General features: G+C 39.9%; 1 protein-coding gene across 1 annotated transcript in view; it reads right to left on the reverse strand.

Annotated features, from left to right (window-relative positions):
• Positions 1-23817, reverse strand: part of IFT88 (intraflagellar transport 88) — a 192339-nt gene that overhangs the window by 112151 nt on the left and 56371 nt on the right. Inside the window, exons 14-15 of the mRNA XM_053708525.1 lie at positions 21516-21615; positions 3609-3695 (exon numbers count right to left, since the gene is read on the reverse strand). Of these exons, the coding sequence (XP_053564500.1) occupies positions 3609-3695; positions 21516-21615 (187 nt within the window). The remainder of the gene's footprint in view (positions 1-3608; positions 3696-21515; positions 21616-23817) is intronic.

The following is a 23817-nucleotide window of genomic DNA, read 5'->3' on the forward strand; positions in this document are numbered from 1 at the left end:
TAACCCTTGGATTCACACCAATGAAGGTATTTACACCATATCTTATGATAGATTTTCCTGGTGACAGGCTTTCGCGCCTGTATTAAGGTATCAATTACCAACTCGGAGAAACCACGCTTTGATAAAATCAAGTGTTCAATCTCCAACCAGTCAGACGCAGAGAAATTAGATTTGGATGGTTGAAAGGACCCTGAAGTAGAAGGTCCTGTCTCAGCGGTAGAGTCCATGGTGGAAAGGATGACATGTCCACCAGATCTGCATACCAAGTCCTGCGTGGCCACCCAGGTGCTATCAAAATCACCGAAGCTCTCTCCTGCTTGATCTAGGCAATCAGACGAGGGAGCAGAGGAAACGGTGGAAACACATAAGCCAGGTTGAAGGACCAAGGCACTGCTAGAGCATCTATCAGTGCTGCCTTGGGATCCCTGGACCTGGATCCGTAACAAGGAAGCTTGGGGTTCTGACGAGACGCCATGAGATCCAGTTCTGGTTCGCCCCAACGATGAACCAATTGTGCAAACACCTCCGGATGGAGTTCCCACTCCCCCGGATGAAAAGTCTGTCGACTTAGAAAATCCGCCTCCCAGTTCTCTACACCTGGGATATGGATAGCTGATAGGTGGCAAGAGTGAATCTTGAAGGGAATGTTGAGAAGCTTAGACTTTGAAGTAACGTCAACTAACCAGGATTTAAGCCATAGCGCCCTACACGCCTGTATAGCAAAACCTGAGTTCTTAGCCGTTAGTTTGGTTAAATGAACAACGGCGTCAGAAACAAATGAATTGGCTAGCTTAAGAGCTTTAAGCTTGTCAAGTATATCATTCAATGGGGTTTCTACCTGTAGAGCCTCTTCCAGAGACTCAAACCAGAAAGCCGCAGCAGCAGTGACAGGGGCAATGCATGCAAGAGGCTGGAGAATAAAACCCTGTTGAATAAACATTTTCTTAAGGTAACCCTCTAACTTTTTATCCATTGGATCTAGGAAAGCACAACTGTCCTCGACGGGGATAGTTGTATGCTTAGCTAGGGTAGAGACTGCTCCCTCCACCTTAGGGACCGTTTGCCATAAGTCCCGTGTAGCGGCATCTATGGGAAACATCTTTTTTAAAAACAGGAGGGGGAGAGAACGGTACACCTGGTCTATCCCATTCCTTAGTAATAATTTCTGAAAACCTCTTAGGTATTGGAAAAACATCAGTGTATTTATCCAATCTACACAATTTCTCTGGGACCATAATGGTGTCACAGTCATTCAGAGCAGCTAAAACCTCCCTGAGCAACATGCGGAGGTGTTCAAGCTTAAATTTAAATGTAGACATATCAGAATCAGGTTGAATTATCTTCCCTGAGTCAGAAAAATGACCCACAGATAGAAGCTCTCCTTCCTCAGCTTCTGCATATTGTGAAGGGATATCAGACATAGCTACTAAAGCTCTGTATTTTTCCTAGTCCCAGAGCTGTCTCGCTTTCCTTGTAACCCTGGTAGTTTGGACAATACTGCTGTAAGGGTATGATCCATAACTGCCGCCATGTCTTGTAAGGTAAACGCTATGGGCGCGCTAGATGTACTTGGCGCCTCTAGAGCGGGCGTCCCTTGAGCGGGAGTCATAGGTTCTGACACGTGGGGAGAGTTAGTCGGCATAACTTCCCCCTTGTCAGTTTCCTCTGGTGATAAATCTTTTAAAGCCAGAATATGATCTTTATAACTTATAGTAAGATCAGTGCATGTGGTACACATTCTAAGAGGGGGTTCCACAATGGCTTCTAAACATAATGAACAATGAGTTTCCTCTATGTCAGACATGTTTAACAGACTAGTAATGAGACCAGCAAGCTTGGAAAACACTTTAATAACTGTGAACAAGCAAAAAATAAAAACGGTACTGTGCCTTTAAGAGAAAAAAACAATCACAGAAACTGCAAAACAGTGAAAAAAGCAGTAAATTTTACGAAATTTTTACAGTGTGTATAATAGACTTAAATAGCATTGCACCCACTTGCAAATGGATGATTAACCCCTTAGTTTCAAAACCGGATCAAAAAAACGATATAAACGTTTTTAAACAGTCACAACCAACTGCCACAGCTCTACTGTGGCTCCTACCTGCCCATACAACGACTTTGGAAGGCAAAAAAACCCTTTAGAGAGGTCCTATATGTTCAGGGGACTCCTTCAGGGAAGCTGGAAGTCTCAAGCTGCAAAAACAACTGCATGATTTAGGCCTGAAATTAGGCCCCTCCCAACCTGTACTCACAGTGAGAGGGCCTTAAAAAACTATCCCTAGGCAAAATCTAGTCAGCCATGTGGAAAAACTGGGCCCCAGAATAAAGTTTTATCACCATCTGTAATAAACGTTTATATACATCAAGCAAACGTTATATCTATTCAGTAATGAGAGTAAATAACAAAAATATTACCCTTTACAGCAAGCATGATACCAGTCGTTATTAAATCACTGTAATCAGGCTTACCTTAAATAAAACAGGTACTGTCAGCATTTTCTAGCTTATCCTCTCTCTAGAAAAATTTAAAACTGCACATACCTCAGAGCAGGTAGCCCTGCACGCTATTCCCCCAGCTGAAGTTACTCATCTCTTCAGTTATGTGTGAGAACAGCAGTGGATCTTAGTTACAAACTGCTAAGATCATCAAAAACCTCAGGCAGACTCTTCTTCAACTTTCTGCCTGAGGCTAAAATAGTACAACTCCGGTACCATTTGAAAATAATAAACTTTTGATTGAAGATAAACTACATTAATGCACCACATCTCTCTAGCAACTACCCTTGTCGAGAGCTGCAAGAGAATGACTGGAGAGTGGCAGTTAGGGTAGGAGCTATATAGACAGCTCTGCTGTGGGTGATCATCTTGCAGCTCCCTGTTGGGAAGGAGAATATCCCACAAGTAATGGATATATATATATATATATATATATATATATATATATATATATATATATATATATATATATATATATACACACACACACACATACAGTATATATACACACGCATACATACACAAACATTATATAAGAATGAAAAGTAAATCCGTAAATACTCCATTAAAAACCTGTTTAAAATAAATAAAAGCTCTCATGTTTCAGTTAAACATGTTATGATATTCCTGTTGTAATTTACAGGCTGGCGACTCTTTAACTTATTATATTTCGCCAACTCAGTTCTTTAGTGTGTATGTTTTTTTCTTCTAAAGCTCTCTCCATGCACACAGGGCCTTACAATTGTGGCAACACAAATGCAAGTAAATAACATTTTGTTTTGTTTTTTTAATTTGAGTGCTTAAAAAAAAAAACACAAAAGAAAAAAACAAAAAAAACTTTTGAGAAGATTTTCCTATGTTAAAAGCTTTTGAAGTCATTGGGTTTCAATAATTCAGATACTTTATAGCTGATTTTAATCTCTCTTATAAAACTGAGTGAGCCCATGTTGTTTTCTGCCTTCCCCTGGCTTAGTAATCTGTCAACTGTCTGTAACTCTAATTTCTAAAAGTTCCATGGAGGGTAAGGAAGCCCAAATGTGACAATCATGTACAGTTACCATAAACTTCAGACACAAAAAAACTGCAAGGCATACAAAAGGTGCACTTACCAAGAAAAAAAGGAATGATAGGTTGGTCGCAGCTGCACTTTTCACTCTGCTGTCCTTTTTCTCAAACATTTTTAAGGTCTCTACGGCCTGAAAACAAAGTATATATTTTAAAGAGGCATCAAACTCAAAATTGAATTTTCCATAAATGCTTAATAATGAGTAGTAAACATTGAAATGTATTTTCATTGTTCGTTTTGCCAACTTTTTTTCGCTGCTCACAGGGAGGTTTGAGTGGATAGCGCAGGATTCTGAACCCTCACCTTTTAAAATGCTACACAACAGATTGCTTGATCATAGCAGGAGTTTGTTTCTATATGTTTCTATATTGCTGTAGCAAAGGAGATACAAAAATTATGTTGAGCAGTTTTACATTAAGGGGTGTGCCCCTGGACTGCAAAACCATGCATATTTAGCAAAGAGAGTGACAGTTTTAAATGCTTTGAAAACATATTTTCCTGCATGCAGGGTATTTGCAATCTTGTATTTAATTGCTTATAAACTATGGATATTAACAATGACTCTGCTATCCATTTAAATAGAATATAAAAAACATCCACAAATTGAACGTGAATTGGATTGCCTGTTCATGAACCTAACTAAAAAGGAGACATCTAGAGAAATATTTATCAAGAAATACTTGTCATCAATTTCTAAGATATAGCCTAAAACTTTTTACTAATGTGTAACACATTCAGAAACCAACCTCTTCATGACAGTTTGCCAAAGTTTTGGCACCCCTGACCAAATCACATCATTTGTTAATTTTCTAAGTGAAAAACGTTAACAGACCCTCGGCAGTGATCGAATATAAAATCAACATATTGCTGCAAATTTTAATGCAAATTAACTATTTATTTGCTGTATTTCACTGATTAAAAAAAACAAAAAACGGTACACGTGGCATGTGTTTTCGGTACCCTTCCAGTCAGTACATAGTAACACTGCCTTTTGCTGCTTTTTGTAGTCAGCAAACAGTCTTTCTATTCTTGCTTTACGAATACTATCCCACTCTTCCTTAGTTCAGAAATATCCTTATGTTTTCACTCACTGTGTATGAGATCAACCCAGTTATATTCAAGTCTGAGGCATCAGTTTCTTGAATGATTTTGGGACATGAAACTCGAAAATGTTCTTTCATGATTTAGGTAGAACATACAATTTTAAACAACTTTCAAGTTTACTTCCATTATCACATTTTCTTCATTCTCTTGGTATCATTTGTTGAAGGAGCAGCAATGCACTACTGGTTTCTAACTGAACACATAGATGAGCCAATGACAATCAGTATATATATGCAGCCACCAATCAGCAGCTAGAACCTAGGTTCTTTGCTGCTCCTGAGCTTTCCTAGATAAACCTTTCAGCAAATGATAACAAGAGAAGGAAGCAAATTAAATAATAGAAGTAAATTGGAAAGTTGTTTAAAATTGTAAGCTCTATCTTAATTGTGAATGTCTAATTATGACGTTACTGTTACTTTAACGTCCAGAATTAGTTGATATTTTGTACAAGTTTTATACAATCTTATCTATGTGCCGTGTAAAAATCCATTATTATAACACAAAATATATTAATCAGCAATAGTTTCTTATCAGGGCATTATCCCACGTTGCTGAAGTTATATATTACAACAGAACAGATCTGTAAAAGTAAATAAGGTCCCTCTCAAAAGAGGGGTCTCATGGCCAGTGACCATCATGTGATTAACATGGCACAGATGGCACCTGACAGGATTAGGTACTTTTATGGAGCTATAATCGGTAGGGGGGGGGGGGGTCATCTTCTGTCACACCCACACTGTAAGGTTCCCTATTTGAATCCTCTTCACTTAAAGTGAAGGTCAATTTTGATGAATGAGTCCCTGTTTTTTAATAATCCTATTAAAAACAAGGGCACTTTAATTCATCAAAATTGACATTTCACTTGTTTTCTTCAAAAACTTACCTTTTAATCCCGACAGCCGCTCCAGTGATTCCCCCGGCCGTCGGAAGCCTCTTCATACATCAGAAATGACGAATCCGGCTTCCTCCAATCACGGCTTCTCCCCTGGGGGAATCATGGCCTGAGGCAACGCCGTGATTGGAGGAAGCCGGATTCGTCATTATGGACCTGCGAAGACGGCTTGCGATGGGCGGAGGAAGCGCTGCAGCGGCTGTCAGAATTAAAAGGTACGTTTTTTGAAGAAAACAAGTGAAATGTCAATGATGATGAATTAAAGGGCCCTTGTTTTTAAAAGGATTATTAAAAAAACGGGCACTAATTCATCGAAATTGACCTTCACTTTAAATGTGTGGTCCTGCAGCACAAAGATTTTTTTGTTGCATTCCGTATGATGACTTTGTGCCATTTTTAAGGTAAATCTGCAAAAAACCAGAATTTATGTTTACCTGATAAATTACTTTCTCCAACGGTGTGTCCGGTCCACGGCGTCATCCTTACTTGTGGGATATTCTCCTCCACAACAGGAAATGACAAAGAGCCCAGCAAAGCTGGTCACATGATCCCTCCTAGGCTCCGCCTTCCCCAGTCATTCGACCGACGTAAAGGAGGAATATTTGCATAGGAGAAATCATATGATACCGTGGTGACTGTAGTTAAAGAAAATAAATTATCAGACCTGATTAAAAAACCAGGGCGGGCCGTGGGCCGGACACACCGTTGGGGAAAGTAATTTATCAGGTAAACATAAATTCTGTTTTCTCCAACATAGGTGTGTCCGGTCCACGGCGTCATCCTTACTTGTGGGAACCAATACCAAAGCTTTAGGACACGGATGAAGGGAGGGAGCAAATCAGGTCACCTAGATGGAAGGCACCACGGCTTGCAAAACCTTTCTCCCAAAAATAGCCTCAGAAGAAGCAAAAGTATCAAATTTGTAAAATTTAGTAAAAGTGTGCAGTGAAGACCAAGTCGCTGCCTTACATATCTGATCAACAGAAGCCTCGTTCTTGAAGGCCCATGTGGAAGCCACAGCCCTAGTGGAATGAGCTGTGATTCTTTCAGGAGGCTGCCGTCCGGCAGTCTCGTAAGCCAATCTGATGATGCTTTTAATCCAAAAAGAGAGAGAGGTAGAAGTTGCTTTTTGACCTCTCCTTTTACCAGAATAAACAACAAACAAAGAAGATGTTTGTCTAAAATCCTTTGTAGCATCTAAATAGAATTTTAGAGCACGAACTACATCCAAATTGTGCAACAAACGTTCCTTCTTTGAAACTGGATTCGGACACAAAGAAGGCACTACTATCTCCTGGTTAATGTTTTTGTTAGAAACAACTTTCGGAAGAAAACCAGGTTTAGTACGTAAAACCACCTTATCTGCATGGAACACCAGATAAGGGGGAGAACACTGCAGAGCAGATAATTCTGAAACTCTTCTAGCAGAAGAAATTGCAACCAGAAACAAAACTTTCCAAGATAATAACTTAATATCAACGGAATGCAAGGGTTCAAACGGAACCCCCTGAAGAACTGAAAGAACTAAATTGAGACTCCAAGGAGGAGTCAAAGGTTTGTAAACAGGCTTGATTCTAACCAGAGCCTGAACAAAGGCTTGAACATCTGGCACAGCTGCCAGCTTTTTGTGAAGTAACACAGACAAGGCAGAAATCTGTCCCTTCAAAGAACTTGCAGATAATCCTTTCTCCAAACCTTCTTGAAGAAAGGATAGAATCTTAGGAATTTTTACCTTGTCCCAAGGGAATCCTTTAGATTCACACCAACAGATATATTTTTTCCATATTTTGTGGTAGATTTTTCTAGTTACAGGCTTTCTGGCCTGAACAAGAGTATCAATGACAGAATCTGAGAACCCTCGCTTTGATAAGATCAAGCGTTCAATCTCCAAGCAGTCAGTTGGAGTGAGACCAGATTCGGATGTTCGAACGGACCTTGAACAAGAAGGTCTCGTCTCAAAGGTAGCTTCCATGGTGGAGCCGATGACATATTCACCAGGTCTGCATACCAAGTCCTGCGTGGCCACGCAGGAGCTATCAAGATCACCGATGCCCTCTCCTGATTGATCCTGGCTACCAGCCTGGGGATGAGAGGAAACGGCGGGAATACATAAGCTAGTTTGAAGGTCCAAGGTGCTACTAGTGCATCTACTAGAGTCGCCTTGGGATCCCTGGATCTGGACCCGTAGCAAGGAACCTTGAAGTTCTGACGAGAGGCCATCAGATCCATGTCTGGAATGCCCCACAATTAAGTAATTTGGGCAAAGATTTCCGGATGGAGTTCCCACTCCCCCGGATGAAATGTCTGACGACTCAGAAAATCCGCTTCCCAATTTTCCACTCCTGGGATGTGGATTGCAGACAAATGGCAGGAGTGAGTCTCCGCCCATTGGATGATTTTGGTCACTTCTTCCATCGCCAGGGAACTCCTTGTTCCCCCCTGATGGTTGATGTACGCAACAGTCGTCATGTTGTCTGATTGAAACCGTATGAACTTGGCCTTTGCTAGCTGAGGCCAAGCCTTGAGAGCATTGAATATCGCTCTCAGTTCCAGAATATTTATCGGGAGAAGAGATTCTTCCCGAGACCAAAGACCCTGAGCTTTCAGGGGTCCCCAGACCGCGCCCCAGCCCACCAGACTGGCGTCGGTCGTGACAATGACCCACTCTGGTCTGCGGAAGCTCATCCCCTGTGACAGGTTGTCCAGGGACAGCCACCAACGGAGTGAATCTCTGGTCCTCTGATCTACTTGTATCGTCGGAGACAAGTCTGTATAGTCCCCATTCCACTGACCGAGCATGCACAGTTGTAATGGTCTTAGATGAATTCGCGCAAAAGGAACTATGTCCATTGCCGCTACCATCAAACCTATTACTTCCATGCACTGCGCTATGGAAGGAAGAGGAACAGAATGAAGTATTTGACAAGAGTTTAGAAGTTTTGATTTTCTGGCCTCTGTCAGAAAAATCCTCATTTCTAAGGAGTCTATTATTGTTCCCAAGAAGGGAACCCTTGTTGACGGAGATAGCGAACTTTTTTCTACGTTCACTTTCCACCCGTGAGATCTGAGAAAGGCCAGGACAATGTCCGTGTGAGCCTTTGCTTGTGGAAGGGACGACGCTTGAATCAGAATGTCGTCCAAGTAAGGTACTACTGCAATGCCCCTTGGTCTTAGCACCGCTAGAAGGGACCCTAGTACCTTTGTGAAAATTCTTGGAGCAGTGGCTAATCCGAACGGAAGTGCCACAAACTGGTAATGCTTGTCCAGGAATGCGAACCTTAGGAACCGATGATGTTCCTTGTGGATAGGAATATGTAGATACGCATCCTTTAAATCCACCGTGGTCATGAATTGACCTTCCTGGATGGAAGGAAGAATTGTTCGAATGGTTTCCATTTTGAACGATGGAACCTTGAGAAACTTGTTTAGGATCTTGAGATCTAAGATTGGTCTGAATGTTCCCTCTTTTTTGGGAACTACGAACAGATTGGAGTAGAACCCCATCCCTTGTTCTCCTAATGGAACAGGATGAATCACTCCCATTTTTAACAGGTCTTCTACACAATGTAAGAATGCCTGTTTTTTTATGTGGTCTGAAGACAATTGAGACCTGTGGAACCTCCCCCTTGGGGGAAGCCCCTTGAATTCCAGAAGATAACCTTGGGAGACTATTTCTAGTGCCCAAGGATCCAGAACATCTCTTGCCCAAGCCTGAGCGAAGAGAGAGAGTCTGCCCCCCACCAGATCCGGTCCCGGATCAGGGGCCAACATCTCATGCTGTCTTGGTAGCAGTGGCAGGTTTCTTGGCCTGCTTTCCTTTGTTCCAGCCTTGCATTGGCCTCCAGGCTGGCTTGGCTTGAGAAGTATTACCCTCTTGCTTAGAGGACGTAGCACTTGGGGCTGGTCCGTTTCTGCGAAAGGGACGAAAATTAGGTTTATTTTTGGCTTTGAAAGACCTATCCTGAGGAAGGGCGTGGCCCTTGCCCCCAGTGATATCAGAGATAATCTCTTTCAAGTCAGGGCCAAACAGCGTTTTCCCCTTGAAAGGAATGTTAAGCAATTTGTTCTTGGAAGACGCATCCGCTGACCAAGATTTTAGCCAAAGCGCTCTGCGCGCCACAATAGCAAAACCAGAATTTTTCGCCGCTAACCTAGCCAATTGCAAAGTGGCGTCTAGGGTGAAAGAATTAGCCAATTTGAGAGCATGAATTCTGTCCATAATCTCCTCATAAGAAGAAGAATTATTATTGAGCGCCTTTTCTAGTTCATCGAACCAGAAACACGCTGCTGTAGTGACAGGAACAATGCATGAAATTGGTTGTAGAAGGTAACCTTGCTGAACAAACATCTTTTTAAGCAAACCTTCTAATTTTTTATCCATAGGATCTTTGAAAGCACAACTATCTTCTATGGGTATAGTGGTGCGTTTGTTTAGAGTAGAAACCGCCCCCTCGACCTTGGGGACTGTCTGCCATAAGTCCTTTCTGGGGTCGACCATAGGAAACAATTTTTTAAATATGGGGGGAGGGACGAAAGGTATACCGGGCCTTTCCCATTCTTTATTTACAATGTCCGCCACCCGCTTGGGTATAGGAAAAGCTTCGGGGGGCCCCGGGACCTCTAGGAACTTGTCCATTTTACATAATTTCTCTGGAATGACCAAATTCTCACAATCATCCAGAGTAGATAACACCTCCTAAGCAGAGCGCGGAGATGTTCCAATTTAAATTTAAATGTAATCACATCAGGTTCAGCTTGTTGAGAAATTTTCCCTGAATCTGAAATTTCTCCCTCAGACAAAACCTCCCTGGCCCCCTCAGACTGGTGTAGGGGCACTTCAGAACCAATATCATCAGCGTCCTCATGCTCTTCAGTATTTTCTAAAACAGAGCAGTCGCGCTTTCGCTGATAAGTGGGCATTTTGGCTAAAATGTTTTTGATAGAATTATCCATTACAGCCGTTAATTGTTGCATAGTAAGGAGTATTGGCGCACTAGATGTACTAGGGGCCTCCTGTGTGGGCAAGACTGGCGTAGACGAAGGAGGGGATGATGCAGTACCATGCTTACTCCCCTCACTTGAGGAATCATCTTGGGCATCATTTTCTCTAAATTTTGTGTCACATAAATCACATCTATTTAAATGAGAAGGAACCTTGGCTTCTCCACATACAGAACACAGTCTATCTGGTAGTTCAGACATGTTAAACAGGCATAAACTTGATAACAAAGTACAAAAAACGTTTTAAAATAAAACCGTTACTGTCACTTTAAATTTTAAACTGAACACACTTTATTACTGCAAATGTGAAAAAGTATGAAGGAATTGTTCAAAATTTCACCACAGTGTCTTAAAGCCTTAAGAGTATTGCACACCAAATTTGGAAACTTTAACCCTTAAAATAACGGAACCGGAGCCGTTTTTATATTTAACCCCTTTACAGTCCCTGGTATCTGCTTTGCTGAGACCCAACCAAGCCCAAAGGGGAATACGATACCAAATGACGCCTTCAGAAAGTCTTTTCTATGTATCAGAGCTCCTCACACATGCATCTGCATGTCATGCTTCCCAAAAACAAGTGCGCAATAGAGGCGCGAAAATGAGACTCTGCCTATGATTAGGGAAAGCCCCTAGAGAATAAGGTGTCCAATACAGTGCCTGCCGGTTATTTTACATAGTTCCCAAGATTAAAATAATTCCTCAAGGCTATGGGGTATAAAATATGCTTATATATAAATCGTTTTAGCCCAGAAAATGTCTACAGTCTTAAAAGCCCTTGTGAAGCCCTTTTTTTCTTTATGTAATAAAAAATGGCTTACCGGATCCCATAGGGAAAATGACAGCTTCCAGCATTACATCGTCTTGTTAGAAATGTGTCATACCTCAAGCAGCAAAAGTCTGCTCACTGTTTCCCCCAACTGAAGTTAATTCCTCTCAACAGTCCTGTGTGGAAACAGCCATCGATTTTAGTAACGGTTGCTAAAATCATTTTCCTCTTACAAACAGAAATCTTCATCTCTTTTCTGTTTCAGAGTAAATAGTACATACCAGCACTATTTTAAAATAACAAACTCTTGATTGAATAATAAAAACTACAGTTAAACACTAAAAAACTCTAAGCCATCTCCGTGGAGATGTTGCCTGTACAACGGCAAAGAGAATGACTGGGGAAGGCGGAGCCTAGGAGGGATCATGTGACCAGCTTTGCTGGGCTCTTTGCCATTTCCTGTTGGGGAGGAGAATATCCCACAAGTAAGGATGACGCCGTGGACCGGACACACCTATGTTGGAGAAAAGTTATTTTGTAACGTGAATTGTACTGCAGCAAACAACAGCATATGAATAGCGTGGTTAAAGGGACATGAAACCCACATTTTTTCTTTCATGATTCAGATAGAGAATACAATGCTAAACAACTTTCTAATTTACTTCTATTATCTAATGCGTTTCATTCTCTTGGTATCATTTGTTGAAGTAGCAGTAATGCACTAATGGTTTCTAACTGAACTTATGGGTGAGTCAATCACAATCAATATATATATATATGCAGCTACCAATCAACAGCTAGAACCTAGGTTCTCTGCTGCTCCTGAGCTTTCCTAGATAAAGCTTTCAGCAAAGGATAACAAGAGAGGGAATCAAATTAAATAATAGAAGTAAATTGTAAAGTTGTTTAAAATTGTTTTCTCTACCTGAATCATTAAAGAACATTTTTGGGTTTCATGTCCCTTTAACTCACAGAAAATGTACTGCAATGAGTGCACAAACATATTACTCAGAAGATATGTGACATAGCTCAGCAATGAAATAGTCAATGAGACAGGAAATGTATAAAATTACATCATAGGTGCAGATACAAGATATTTGTGAGTTGGGCACAAATTTGGTCACAAATAACAAGAAAAATGTTATCATGCATTTGTGTTGAATCCTGATTTAACACTGAAATCAAATAACAATCTTCTTAAGTGCTGATTAAAAAAACAACAACAATCGACTAGTAGATAGGAAATTACTTTTTTTTTACCTTTTTTTCTTAACTCCAATGTTTTCTGTCTAGTAATAACAAATGTCTACTTAAAGGGACAGTCTACACCAGAAGTTTTATTGTTTTAAATAGACAGATAATCCCTTTATTACCCATTCCCCAGTTTTGCACAAACACAGTTATATTTATATACTTTTTACCTCTGTGATTACCTTGTATCTAAGCCTTTTCTGACAGCCCTTCTGATCACATTACTTTTTATTTATTATCTATTGACTTGCATTTTAGCCAATTAGTGCAGTGTCTGCCACAAGCCACGGGCGTGAGCACAATGTTATCTATATGGCTCACATGAACTAGCAGTCTCCTGTTGTGAAAAGACAATACAAAAGCAAGTGATAAGAGGCTGTCTATAGTGGCTTAGAAACAGGCAGACATTAAGATGTTTAAATGTTATAAAGTATATTAATATATCAATGTTGGTTGTGCAAAGCTGGGGAATGGGTAGTAAAGGCGTTATCTATCTTTTTAAACAATAACAATTTTAGTGTTGACTGTCCCTTTAACCAAGGGAGTTTCTGAAGCCTAAACAAAAGCTGCCACAATGCTACTTATCAAGGGGTCATACGTTTCTACGACTTTTCTGATTTAAATCCACCTTTTGCTCCCGTTTACCAGGTGGTAAAGCTTATTATACTAATAAAGACCATAATATTCAAAGTTATTAATGAGGCAGAGCATATGTGGATATCTTGGCTAATACATTTATACACTGATGTTGGTATAATGTGTTACCTTAAAATAAGGTACCTATATTACTGAAATAATAAATAAGCATAATGCCCCTTGAGTGATTCAACTTCCCTAGATTTAATATCTATACACAATGAGTTTGAGCACAGGGCCTTAGTAGTATCTTCCATATATTTAACATCTATCTATATACACAGACTAGTTCTTTCTTAAAGGGGCACTGTACCCAAAATTTTTCTTTCGTGATTCAGATTGAGCATGAAATTTTAAGCAACTTTCTAATTTACTCCTATCATCAAATTTTCTTCATTCTCTTGGTATCTTTATTTGAAATGCAAGAATGTAAGTTTAGATGCCGGCCCATTTTTGGTGAACAACCTGGGTTGTCCTTGCTGATTGGTGGATAAATTCATCCACCAATAAAAAGTGCTGTCCAGAGTACTGAAACCAAAAAAAAGCTTAGATGCCTTCTTTTTCAAATAATGATAGCAAGAGAACGAAGAAAAATTGATAATAGGAGTAAATTAAAAAGTTGCTTAAAATTGCATGCCCTTTCTGAATTACAAAAGAAAAAATTTGGGTACAGTGTCCCTTTAAGAACATGTCCTTTTTCTATGACCATAGAGAACGGTTTTTATGCCCAAAGGGTGTAAACACATAGTTAAAGTTCAGATGGTGATTGGCGGTTAGAGCATATTCTAGCTCACTAGTAAAAATGAATGTCCATTTAATCAAATAAAAAGTAATACCATATTTTATAATGTATTGAGTGCTCAGCACTAACTACAAACTACTTATTAAGCGCTAGAGGTCAGTAAAGGATGACTCTACAGTGGGAACCTGCAAATCTACCAATATAATGAGAGAGCACAATCTATACCTACCCCTTCATACTGACGGTGTAAAGCACAGAGTAAATAGATAAGAGAGAAGATGCTGTTATACATTATATTAAAAGGACTTCTATAATATGACAAAGGTATTTTAGAAGCTACATGGTAAAAATATTACTTGGAAAAGCACAGCAGGATACTTAATACTAAATACAGTATAGAATGTTTTCACTGAAGAAAAAAACCCTGGTGGCACTCAGAAGTTGATAAATTTGTAAGTTAGTAGCCACAACAAAAATAGTGCTGTAGTTAAAGGGTCATAGAAATGTGTATTTGTGCAAGAGGGTTAAACACAAAGTTAAAGTCACATCTGGAGTTGCAATGCTCAGTAGATCCTGAGCTGGCTATGGCCCGTGATTGGCAGCTACATATATATGCTACCCTGTTTGGGTCATTGGTATTTAGGCCTTGACCAGTAAGGCATTGCCGGGATGGATCTTATTTGTGTGTTTAACCCTTTTGTTTAACCCTTTTTTGGGGTTAAGCACAAAGTGAACAAATTGTATAAAAAGTTAATTATTCATTAATTTTGATTTATATTCAAAACAAACGCAAATGAGGACAAAAGTAGCATTGGCTCTTGTTATAGCTGCAATGATAAATTAAAGGGACATAAAATATTTATATATATATATATATATATATATATATATATATATATATATATATATATATATATACATATACACACACACACACACACACACACATAATATTTATCAGCAATTAAAGGGACATTAAACACTAACTATACATTAAACACTAACTATAAAACAGAATTTATGCTTACCTGATAAATTACTTTCTCCAACGGTGTGTCCGGTCCACGGCGTCATACTTACTTGTGGGATATCTCTTCCCCAACAGGAAATGGCAAAGAGTCCCAGCAAAGCTGGCCATATAGTCCCTCCTAGGCTCCGCCCACCCCAGTCATTCGACCGACGGACAGGAGGAAATATATATAGGAGAAACCATATGGTACCGTGGTGACTGTAGTTAGAGAAAATAATTCATCAGACCTGATTAAAAAACCAGGGCGGGCCGTGGACCGGACACACCGTTGGAGAAAGTAATTTATCAGGTAAGCATAAATTCTGTTTTCTCCAACATTGGTGTGTCCGGTCCACGGCGTCATCCTTACTTGTGGGAACCAATACCAAAGCTTTAGGACATGGATGAAGGGAGGGAGCAAATCAGGTTACCTAAACGGAAGGCACCACGGCTTGCAAAACCTTTCTCCCAAAAATAGCCTCCGAAGAAGCAAAAGTATCAAATTTGTAAAATTTGGCAAAAGTGTGCAGTGAAGACCAAGTCGCTGCCTTACATATCTGGTCAACAGAAGCCTCGTTCTTGAAGGCCCATGTGGAAGCCACAGCCCTAGTGGAGTGAGCTGTGATTCTTTCAGGAGGCTGCCGTCCGGCAGTCTCATAAGCCAATCGGATGATGCTTTTAAGCCAAAAGGAAAGAGAGGTAGAAGTCGCTTTTTGACCTCTCCTTTTACCAGAATAAACAACAAACAAGGAAGATGTTTGTCTGAAATCTTTTGTAGCCTCTAAATAGAATTTTAGAGCATGGACTACGTCCAAATTGTGTAACAAACGTTCCTTCTTTGAAACTGGATTCGGACATAAAGAAGGTACAACTATCTCCTGGTTAATATTTTTGTTAGAAACAACCTTAGGAAGAAAACCAGGCTTAGTACGCAAAACCACCTTATCTGCATGGAACACCAGATAGGGCGGAGAACACTGCAGAGCAGATAACTCTGAAACTCTTCTAGCAGAAGAAATTGCAACCAAAAACAAAACTTTCCAAGATAGTAACTTAATATCTATGGAATGTAAAGGTTCAAACGGAACCCCTTGAAGAACTGAAAGAACTAGATTTAGACTCCAGGGAGGAGTCAAAGGTCTGTAAACAGGCTTGATCCTAACCAGAGCCTGAACAAATGCTTGAACATCTGGCACAGCTGCCAGTCTTTTGTGTAGTAAGACAGATAAAGCAGAGATCTGTCCCTTTAGAGAACTTGCAGATAATCCTTTCTCCAAACCTTCTTGTAGAAAGGAGAGAATCTTAGGAATTTTTATCTTATTCCACGGGAATCCTTTGGATTCACACCAACAGATATATCTTTTCCATATTTTATGGTAAATCTTTCTAGTTACCGGTTTTCTGGCCTGAACCAGAGTATCTATCACAGAATCTGAAAACCCACGCTTCGATAGAATCAAGCGTTCAATCTCCAAGCCGTCAGCTGGAGGGAGACCAGATTTGGATGTTCGAATGGACCCTGAACAAGAAGGTTCTGTCTCAAAGGTAGCTTCCATGGTGGAACCGATGACATATTCACCAGGTCTGCATACCAAGTCCTGCGTGGCCACGCAGGAGCTATCAAGATCACCGAGGCCCTCTCCTGATTGATCCTGGCTACCAGCCTGGGAATGAGAGGAAACGGTGGAAATACATAAGCTAGGTTGAAGGTCCAAGGTGCTACTAGTGCATCTACTAGAGTCGCCTTGGGATCCCTGGATCTGGACCCGTAGCAAGGAACCTTGAAGTTCTGACGAGACGCCATCAGATCCATGTCTGGAATGCCCCATAATTGAGTTATTTGGGCAAAGATCTCCGGATGGAGTTCCCACTCCCCCGGATGGAATGTCTAACGACTCAGAAAATCCGCCTCCCAGTTTTCCACACCTGGGATGTGGATCGCAGACAGGTGGCAGGAGTGATCCTCCGCCCATTGAATTATTTTGGTCACTTCTTTCATCGCCAGGGAACTCCTTGTTCCCCCCTGATGATTGATATACGCAACGGTCGTCATGTTGTCTGATTGGAACCTTATGAATCTGGCCTTTGCTAGTTGAGGCCAAGCCCTGAGAGCATTGAATATCGCTCTCAGTTCCAGAATGTTTATCGGGAGAAGAGACTCTTCCCGAGACCATAGACCCTGAGCTTTCAGGGATTCCCAGACCGCGCCCCAGCCCACTAGACTGGCGTCGGTCGTGACAATGACCCACTCTGGTCTGCGGAAGCTCATTCCCTGGGACAGATGGTCCAGGGTCAGCCACCAACGGAGTGAATCTCTGGTCTTCTGATCTACTTGAATCATTGGAGACAAGTCTGTATAGCCCCATTCCACTGTTTGAGCATGCACAGTTGTAATGGTCTTAGATGAATTCGTGCAAAAGGAACTATGTCCATTGCTGCAACCATCAACCCTACTACTTCCATGCACTGCGCTATGGAAGGACGAGGAACAGAATGAAGAACTTGACAAGTGCTTAGAAGTTTTGACTTTCTGACCTCTGTCAGAAAAATCCTAATTTCTAAGGAATCTATTATTGTTCCCAAGAAGGGAACTCTTGTTGACGGAGACAGAGAACTTTTTTCTATGTTCACCTTCCATCCGTGTGATCTGAGAAAGGCCAGAACGATGTCTGTATGAGCCTTTGCTTTTGACAGGGACGACGCTTGTATTAGAATGTCGTCCAAGTAAGGTACTACTGCAATGCCCCTCGGTCTTAGAACCGCTAGAAGGGACCCTAGTACCTTTGTGAAAATCCTTGGAGCAGTGGCTAACCCGAATGGGAGGGCCACAAACTGGTAATGCTTGTCCAGAAAAGCGAACCTTAGGAACTGATGATGTTCTTTGTGGATAGGAATATGTAGGTATGCATCCTTTAGATCCACGGTAGTCATAAATTGACTTTCCTGGATAGTGGGTAGAATCGTTCGAATGGTTTCCATCTTGAACGATGGTACCCTGAGAAATTTGTTTAGGATCTTCAAATCCAAAATTGGTCTGAAAGTTCCCTCTTTTTGGGAACTACGAACAGATTGGAATAAAATCCCATTCCTTGTTCCTTTATTGGAACTGGGTGTATCACTCCCATCTTTAACAGGTCTTCTACACAATGTAAGAACGCCTGTCTCTTTATTTGGTTTGAGGATAAGTGAGACATGTGGAACCTTCCCCTTGGGGGTAGTTCCCTGAATTCCAGGAGATAACCCTGAGAAACTATTTCTAGCGCCCAGGGATCCTGAACATCTCTTGCCCAAGCCTGAGCAAAGAGAGAGAGTCTGCCCCCCACTAGATCCGGTCCCGGATCGGGGGCTACTCCTTCATGCTGTTTTGTTAGCAGCGGCAGGCTTCTTGGCCTGCTTACCCTTGTTCCAGCCTTGCATCGGTTTCCAGGCTGGTTTGGGTTGTGAGGCATTACCCTCTTGCTTAGAGGATGCAGAATTAGAGGCCGGTCCGTTCCTGAAATTGCGAAAGGAACGAAAATTAGACTTATTTTTGGCCTTGAAAGGCCTATCTTGTGGAAGGGCGTGGCCCTTTCCCCCAGTGATGTCTGAAATAATCTCTTTCAATTCTGGTCCAAATAGAGTTTTACCTTTGAAAGGGATGTTAAGCAATTTTGTCTTGGATGACACATCCGCTGACCAAGACTTTAGCCAAAGCGCTCTGCGCGCCACGATAGCAAACCCTAAATTTTTCGCCGCTAATCTAGCTAATTGCAAAGCGGCATCTAAAATAAAAGAGTTAGCCAACTTAAGTGCGTGAACTCTGTCCATAACCTCCTCATATGGAGTCTCTCTACTAAACGAGTTTTCTAGTTCCTCGAACCAGAACCACGCTGCTGTAGTGACAGGAACAATGCACGAAATGGGTTGTAGAAGGTAACCTTGCTGTACAAAAATCTTTTTAAGCAAACCCTCCAATTTTTTATCCATAGGATCTTTGAAAGCACAACTATCTTCGATAGGAATAGTAGTGCGTTTGTTTAGAGTAGAAACTGCCCCCTCGACCTTAGGGACTGTCTGCCATAAGTCCTTTCTGGGGTCGACCATAGGAAATAATTTCTTAAATATAGGGGGGGGGAACAAAAGGTATGCCGGGCTTTTCCCACTCCTTATTTACTTTGTCCGCCACCCGCTTGGGTATAGGAAAAGCGTCGGGGTGCACCAGAACCTCTAGGAACTTGTCCATCTTGCATAATTTCTCTGGAATGACCAAGTTGTCACAATCATCCAGAGTAGATAACACCTCCTTAAGCAGTGCGCGGAGATGTTCTAATTTAAATTTAAATGTCACAACATCAGGTTCAGCTTGTTGAGAATTTTTTCCTGAATCTGAAATTTCCCCATCTGACAAAACCTCCCTCATGGCCCCTTCAGATTGGTGTGAGGGTATGACAGAACAATTATCATCAGCGCCCTCCTGCTCTTCAGTGTTTAAAACAGAGCAATCGCGCTTTCTCTGATAAGTAGGCATTTTGGATAAAATATTTGCTATGGAGTTATCCATTACAGCCGTTAATTGTTGCATGGTAATAAGCATTGGCGCACTAGATGTACTAGGGGCCTCCTGTGTGGGCAAAACTGGTGTAGACACAGTAGGAGATGATGTAGTATCATGTTTACTCCCCTCATCTGAGGAATCATCTTGGGCAATTTCATTATCTGTGGCAGTACTGTCCTTACTTTGTTTGGACGCTATGGCACAATTATCACATAAATTTAAATGGGGAGACACATTGGCTTTCATACATATAGAACATAGCTTATCCGAAGGCACAGCCATGTTAAACAGGCTTAAACTTGTCAACAAAGCACAAAAAACGTTTTAAAACAAAACCGTTACTGTCTCTTTAAATTTTAAACAGAAAACACTTTATTACTGAATATGTGAAAAAGTATGAAGGAATTGTTCAAAAATTACCAAAATTTCACCACAGTGTCTTAAAGCATTAAGAGTATTGCACACCAAATTTCAGAGCTTTAACCCTTAAAATAACGGAACCGGAGCCGTTTACAAATTTAACCCCTATACAGTCCCAGCTATAGCCTTTGCTGAGACCCAACCAAGCCCAGAGGGGAATACGATACCAATTGATGCCTTCTAGAAGCTTTTCCAGCAAATTTCAGATCCTCACACATGCATCTGCATGCCTTGCTCTCGAAAAACAACTGCGCAGTAATGGCGCGAAAATGAGGCTCAGTCTACAACTAGGAAGGCCCCCTGACTGGAAAAGGTGTCTAACATAGTGCCTGCCGTTTAATAAACGTTCCCCAAGTTTGTAAATGCGAATTGCCAGCATAAATATGAATAAAATGCCCAAATAAAGCAATCGATTTAGCCCATAAAAATGTCTACCAGTTTTTTAGCCCATATTAAGCCCTTTATTCTGTTTGTTTGACTAAGAAAATGGCTTACCGGTCCCCATGAGGGGAAATGACAGCCTTCCAGCATTACATGGTCTTGTTAGAAATATGGCTAGTCATACCTTAAGCAGAAAAGTCTGCTAACTGTTTCCCCCAACTGAAGTTACTTCATCTCAACAGTCCTATGTGGAAACAGCAATCGATTTTAGTTACTGTCTGCTAAAATCATCTTCCTCTCACAAACAGAAATCTTCATCCTTTTCTGTTTCAGAGTAAATAGTACATACCAGCACTATTTTAAAATAACAAACACTTGATAGAAGAATAAAAAACTACATTTAAACACCAAAAAACTCTTAACCATCTCCGTGGAGATGTTGCCTGTGCAACGGCAAAGAGAATGACTGGGGTGGGCGGAGCCTAGGAGGGACTATATGGCCAGCTTTGCTGGGACTCTTTGCCATTTCCTGTTGGGGAAGAGATATCCCACAAGTAAGGATGACGCCCTGGACCGGACACACCAATGTTGGAGAAATATTATATATTTAAAGCAGTAATGTTTATTCTCAAAAGTAATAGGTGCAGCCATGTTTTTCTTAGGCATAAAAGCCTTTTATCTTATGTCATCTCCTCTGATGAGGCGATTTAGGAAGTTATAAATATGTTACCAGAGTAACAGTCTCACATTGTTTTGAAGGTCATTAAACATTTTTTGCTTGAAATTAGGTTTTTAAAATGCTCAAATTGCCTAAACCAGCTATTTGAGTTGCAGCATTGACAGATTACAGAATCTGCTTGTTGGTGATTGCTTGATCAGTGCAAGAGGTCTTTAATATGTGTCTTTAATTAGCCACAACAAAGGAAATAAGGGACTTTTTGCGATGCAGAGGTTTTAGCATGTCTGTCCCTAACCACCAATGAATACTTTGGGACACGTAACTGACAGCTAACAGACATTAATACAGGTGTATTAGTTGTTGTCTGGAAACATTCAGTGATAAGGATTAATAAATCTTATTTATTATCATTTCATTTATAACAACGTAAATAATACGAGCACTCCCAGGGTAGTTATATAGTAACTCGGACAGGGTAGTTATTAAGTAACACAGAATATCAACCATAAAAGGAAAAATCACAAATGGTAAATACCTGATTAAAGTCCTTCTGCCTTAAATAAGTGATTGCTTTGTTTATTTCTAAATCGTTTGCCAATTCCACATATAGTGATGATTTTACCATTTCGACACACCTACAAAATAAAATATGTGACAAGAGAAGTTTAGTATGTTTATATAATCCAACACTAAAACTTTAGGAGCCAGTCGTACGCATAGGAGCCAGACAGTGGTATTTTTATATAGAAATATGGAGAATAACCAAAAAAGTTAAGAGCCAGGGGTAGAATTCTAGGAGCCAGGTAGCCAGGTCGTGCCCTGTTCTAAGCAACTGTGCAATTAAAGGGACAGTTTACACAATGTTTCTCTCCTTTAAATTGTTCTCAATTATATATTTTACCTTCTGGAGTGTACTAAATTGTTTACAAGTAGCTCCTTTACCATCATTTCGGCAATTTAAATAGCTGATTTAGCCTGTGGAATCCTAACCTACACGGAAAGTTTCTATACTAAACACAGCCAACAGAAGAAATTACACTCTCAGTGGGGTGCAGGATAGTTAAGTAATAAAATGTTAAGTTTCCGTTGTTCTCTCTAAGTATTAAAGGGACACTAACCCCAGAATTTTTCTTTCATGATTTAGGTAGAGCACACAATTTTAAACAGCATTCCAATTGACTTCTATTATTTAATTTACTTAATTTTTTAGATATTGTTTGTTGAAGAAATAGCAATGCACATTGGTGAGCCAATTACTTGAGAGATCTATGTACTGCCACCAATCAGCAGCTACTGAGCCTATCTAGATATGCTTTCCAGCAAAGTATATCAAGAGAATTAAGCAAATTAGATAGAAGATAGAAGTAAATTTGAAAGTTGTTTAAAATCAGATGCTCTTTCTAAATCATGAAAGACAAAATTTGGGTTTCATGTCCCTTTAAGCTTTGGTTTACAAACAGATATAAGATAAAGAAGAAAGTCTGTGTACACAAAGTGATAACATAATGAGAACTGATATAAGCTGCAAGCTCAACCAATTGTAATAGGTTGTGGTTTAAAAGCACAAAACTAGATCATTAAAATACACAAATAAACCTGAAAATGCAATTTCTCATACATTGTATACTATGCAGCTGGTATAACAAGTCATTGAAAATACATTAAAGGGATAAGAAATACATTTTTTTTCTTTCATGGATCAGATAGAGCATGCGATTTTAAGCAACTTTCTAATTTACTCCTATTATCAATTTTTCTTCTAAATGTAACCACCAATCAGCAAGCGCTACCCAGGGTCTGAACCAAAAATGGTCAGGCTCCCAAGCTTACATTCCTGCCTTTTCAAATAAAGATACCAAGAGAACGAAGAACATTTGATAATAGGAGTAAATTAGAAAGTTGCTTAAAATTGCATGCTCTATTTGAATCATAAAAGAAAAAAATTTGGGTTTCATATCCTTTTATGGGGAAAAAAATGTTTACAGTATACCTTTAAGCATTTGGTGGCCAAAAGGGACAACTATTTCAAGGTTATAATAATCATAATTACAGCTAAAGCTTTTAGATGGTATTTCATTGTAATACAATTAATCAGTACCTTTTCAAGCATTACCAAATACACATATTTATCAGACTTACTCTGGAAACTTATTGTTTTTAAAATAAATATAATGTTTTCAGCGTAAAATATTTATTTTTTATAAACACCCTACCCTTCCCACACACAAATGTAATTCCATATTAACAGGTGATGGTCTAGCACCACCCAGTGGTAAAACAATATTTATAAATCAATGTTAAAAAAAAAAAAAAATCAAACAATAAAAATATAAAATAAAAGATTAAATTTAAACTGAAACTAGCAGGAACTGCATAGCTGCTCAACGGTTAACAAGGACAACACTAACAAATGCACTGGGGAAAAAGGAAAGGCTTCCATAAGTCTGACAGGAAAAAGTATGTTCTCAGGAGCATCCATTAAATGGATAAATAAAAAACTGTAATACATTTTAAAATATATTATTTAGATGGGGCAAACAAATTAGCAAACTGGCTAATTAAGGCAAAGATTATGGTTAATAAATTGAAGAAGGGTCTTACTAATGAAATTGTGTATAAAAAAGCAGACATATAAATATATATTATGCAACATGATCCTTTATTAAACAGTATCCTCAAAGAATATCATTAAATGCAAGGTACAATATATGCTTTTATAAATGCTTACTATTTAATGTACTATTTACTGCATATTTTGACCTGGCACAGGTGATGTTTTTAAGCTCGGTCTCTTGGTATAACAGGTTAAATTAAAAAGAACATCAATATACCAATAT

The sequence above is a fragment of the Bombina bombina genome, chromosome 3 (genome assembly GCF_027579735.1).
Source record: "Bombina bombina isolate aBomBom1 chromosome 3, aBomBom1.pri, whole genome shotgun sequence".
In the NCBI taxonomy this organism is placed as follows: domain Eukaryota; kingdom Metazoa; phylum Chordata; class Amphibia; order Anura; family Bombinatoridae; genus Bombina; species Bombina bombina.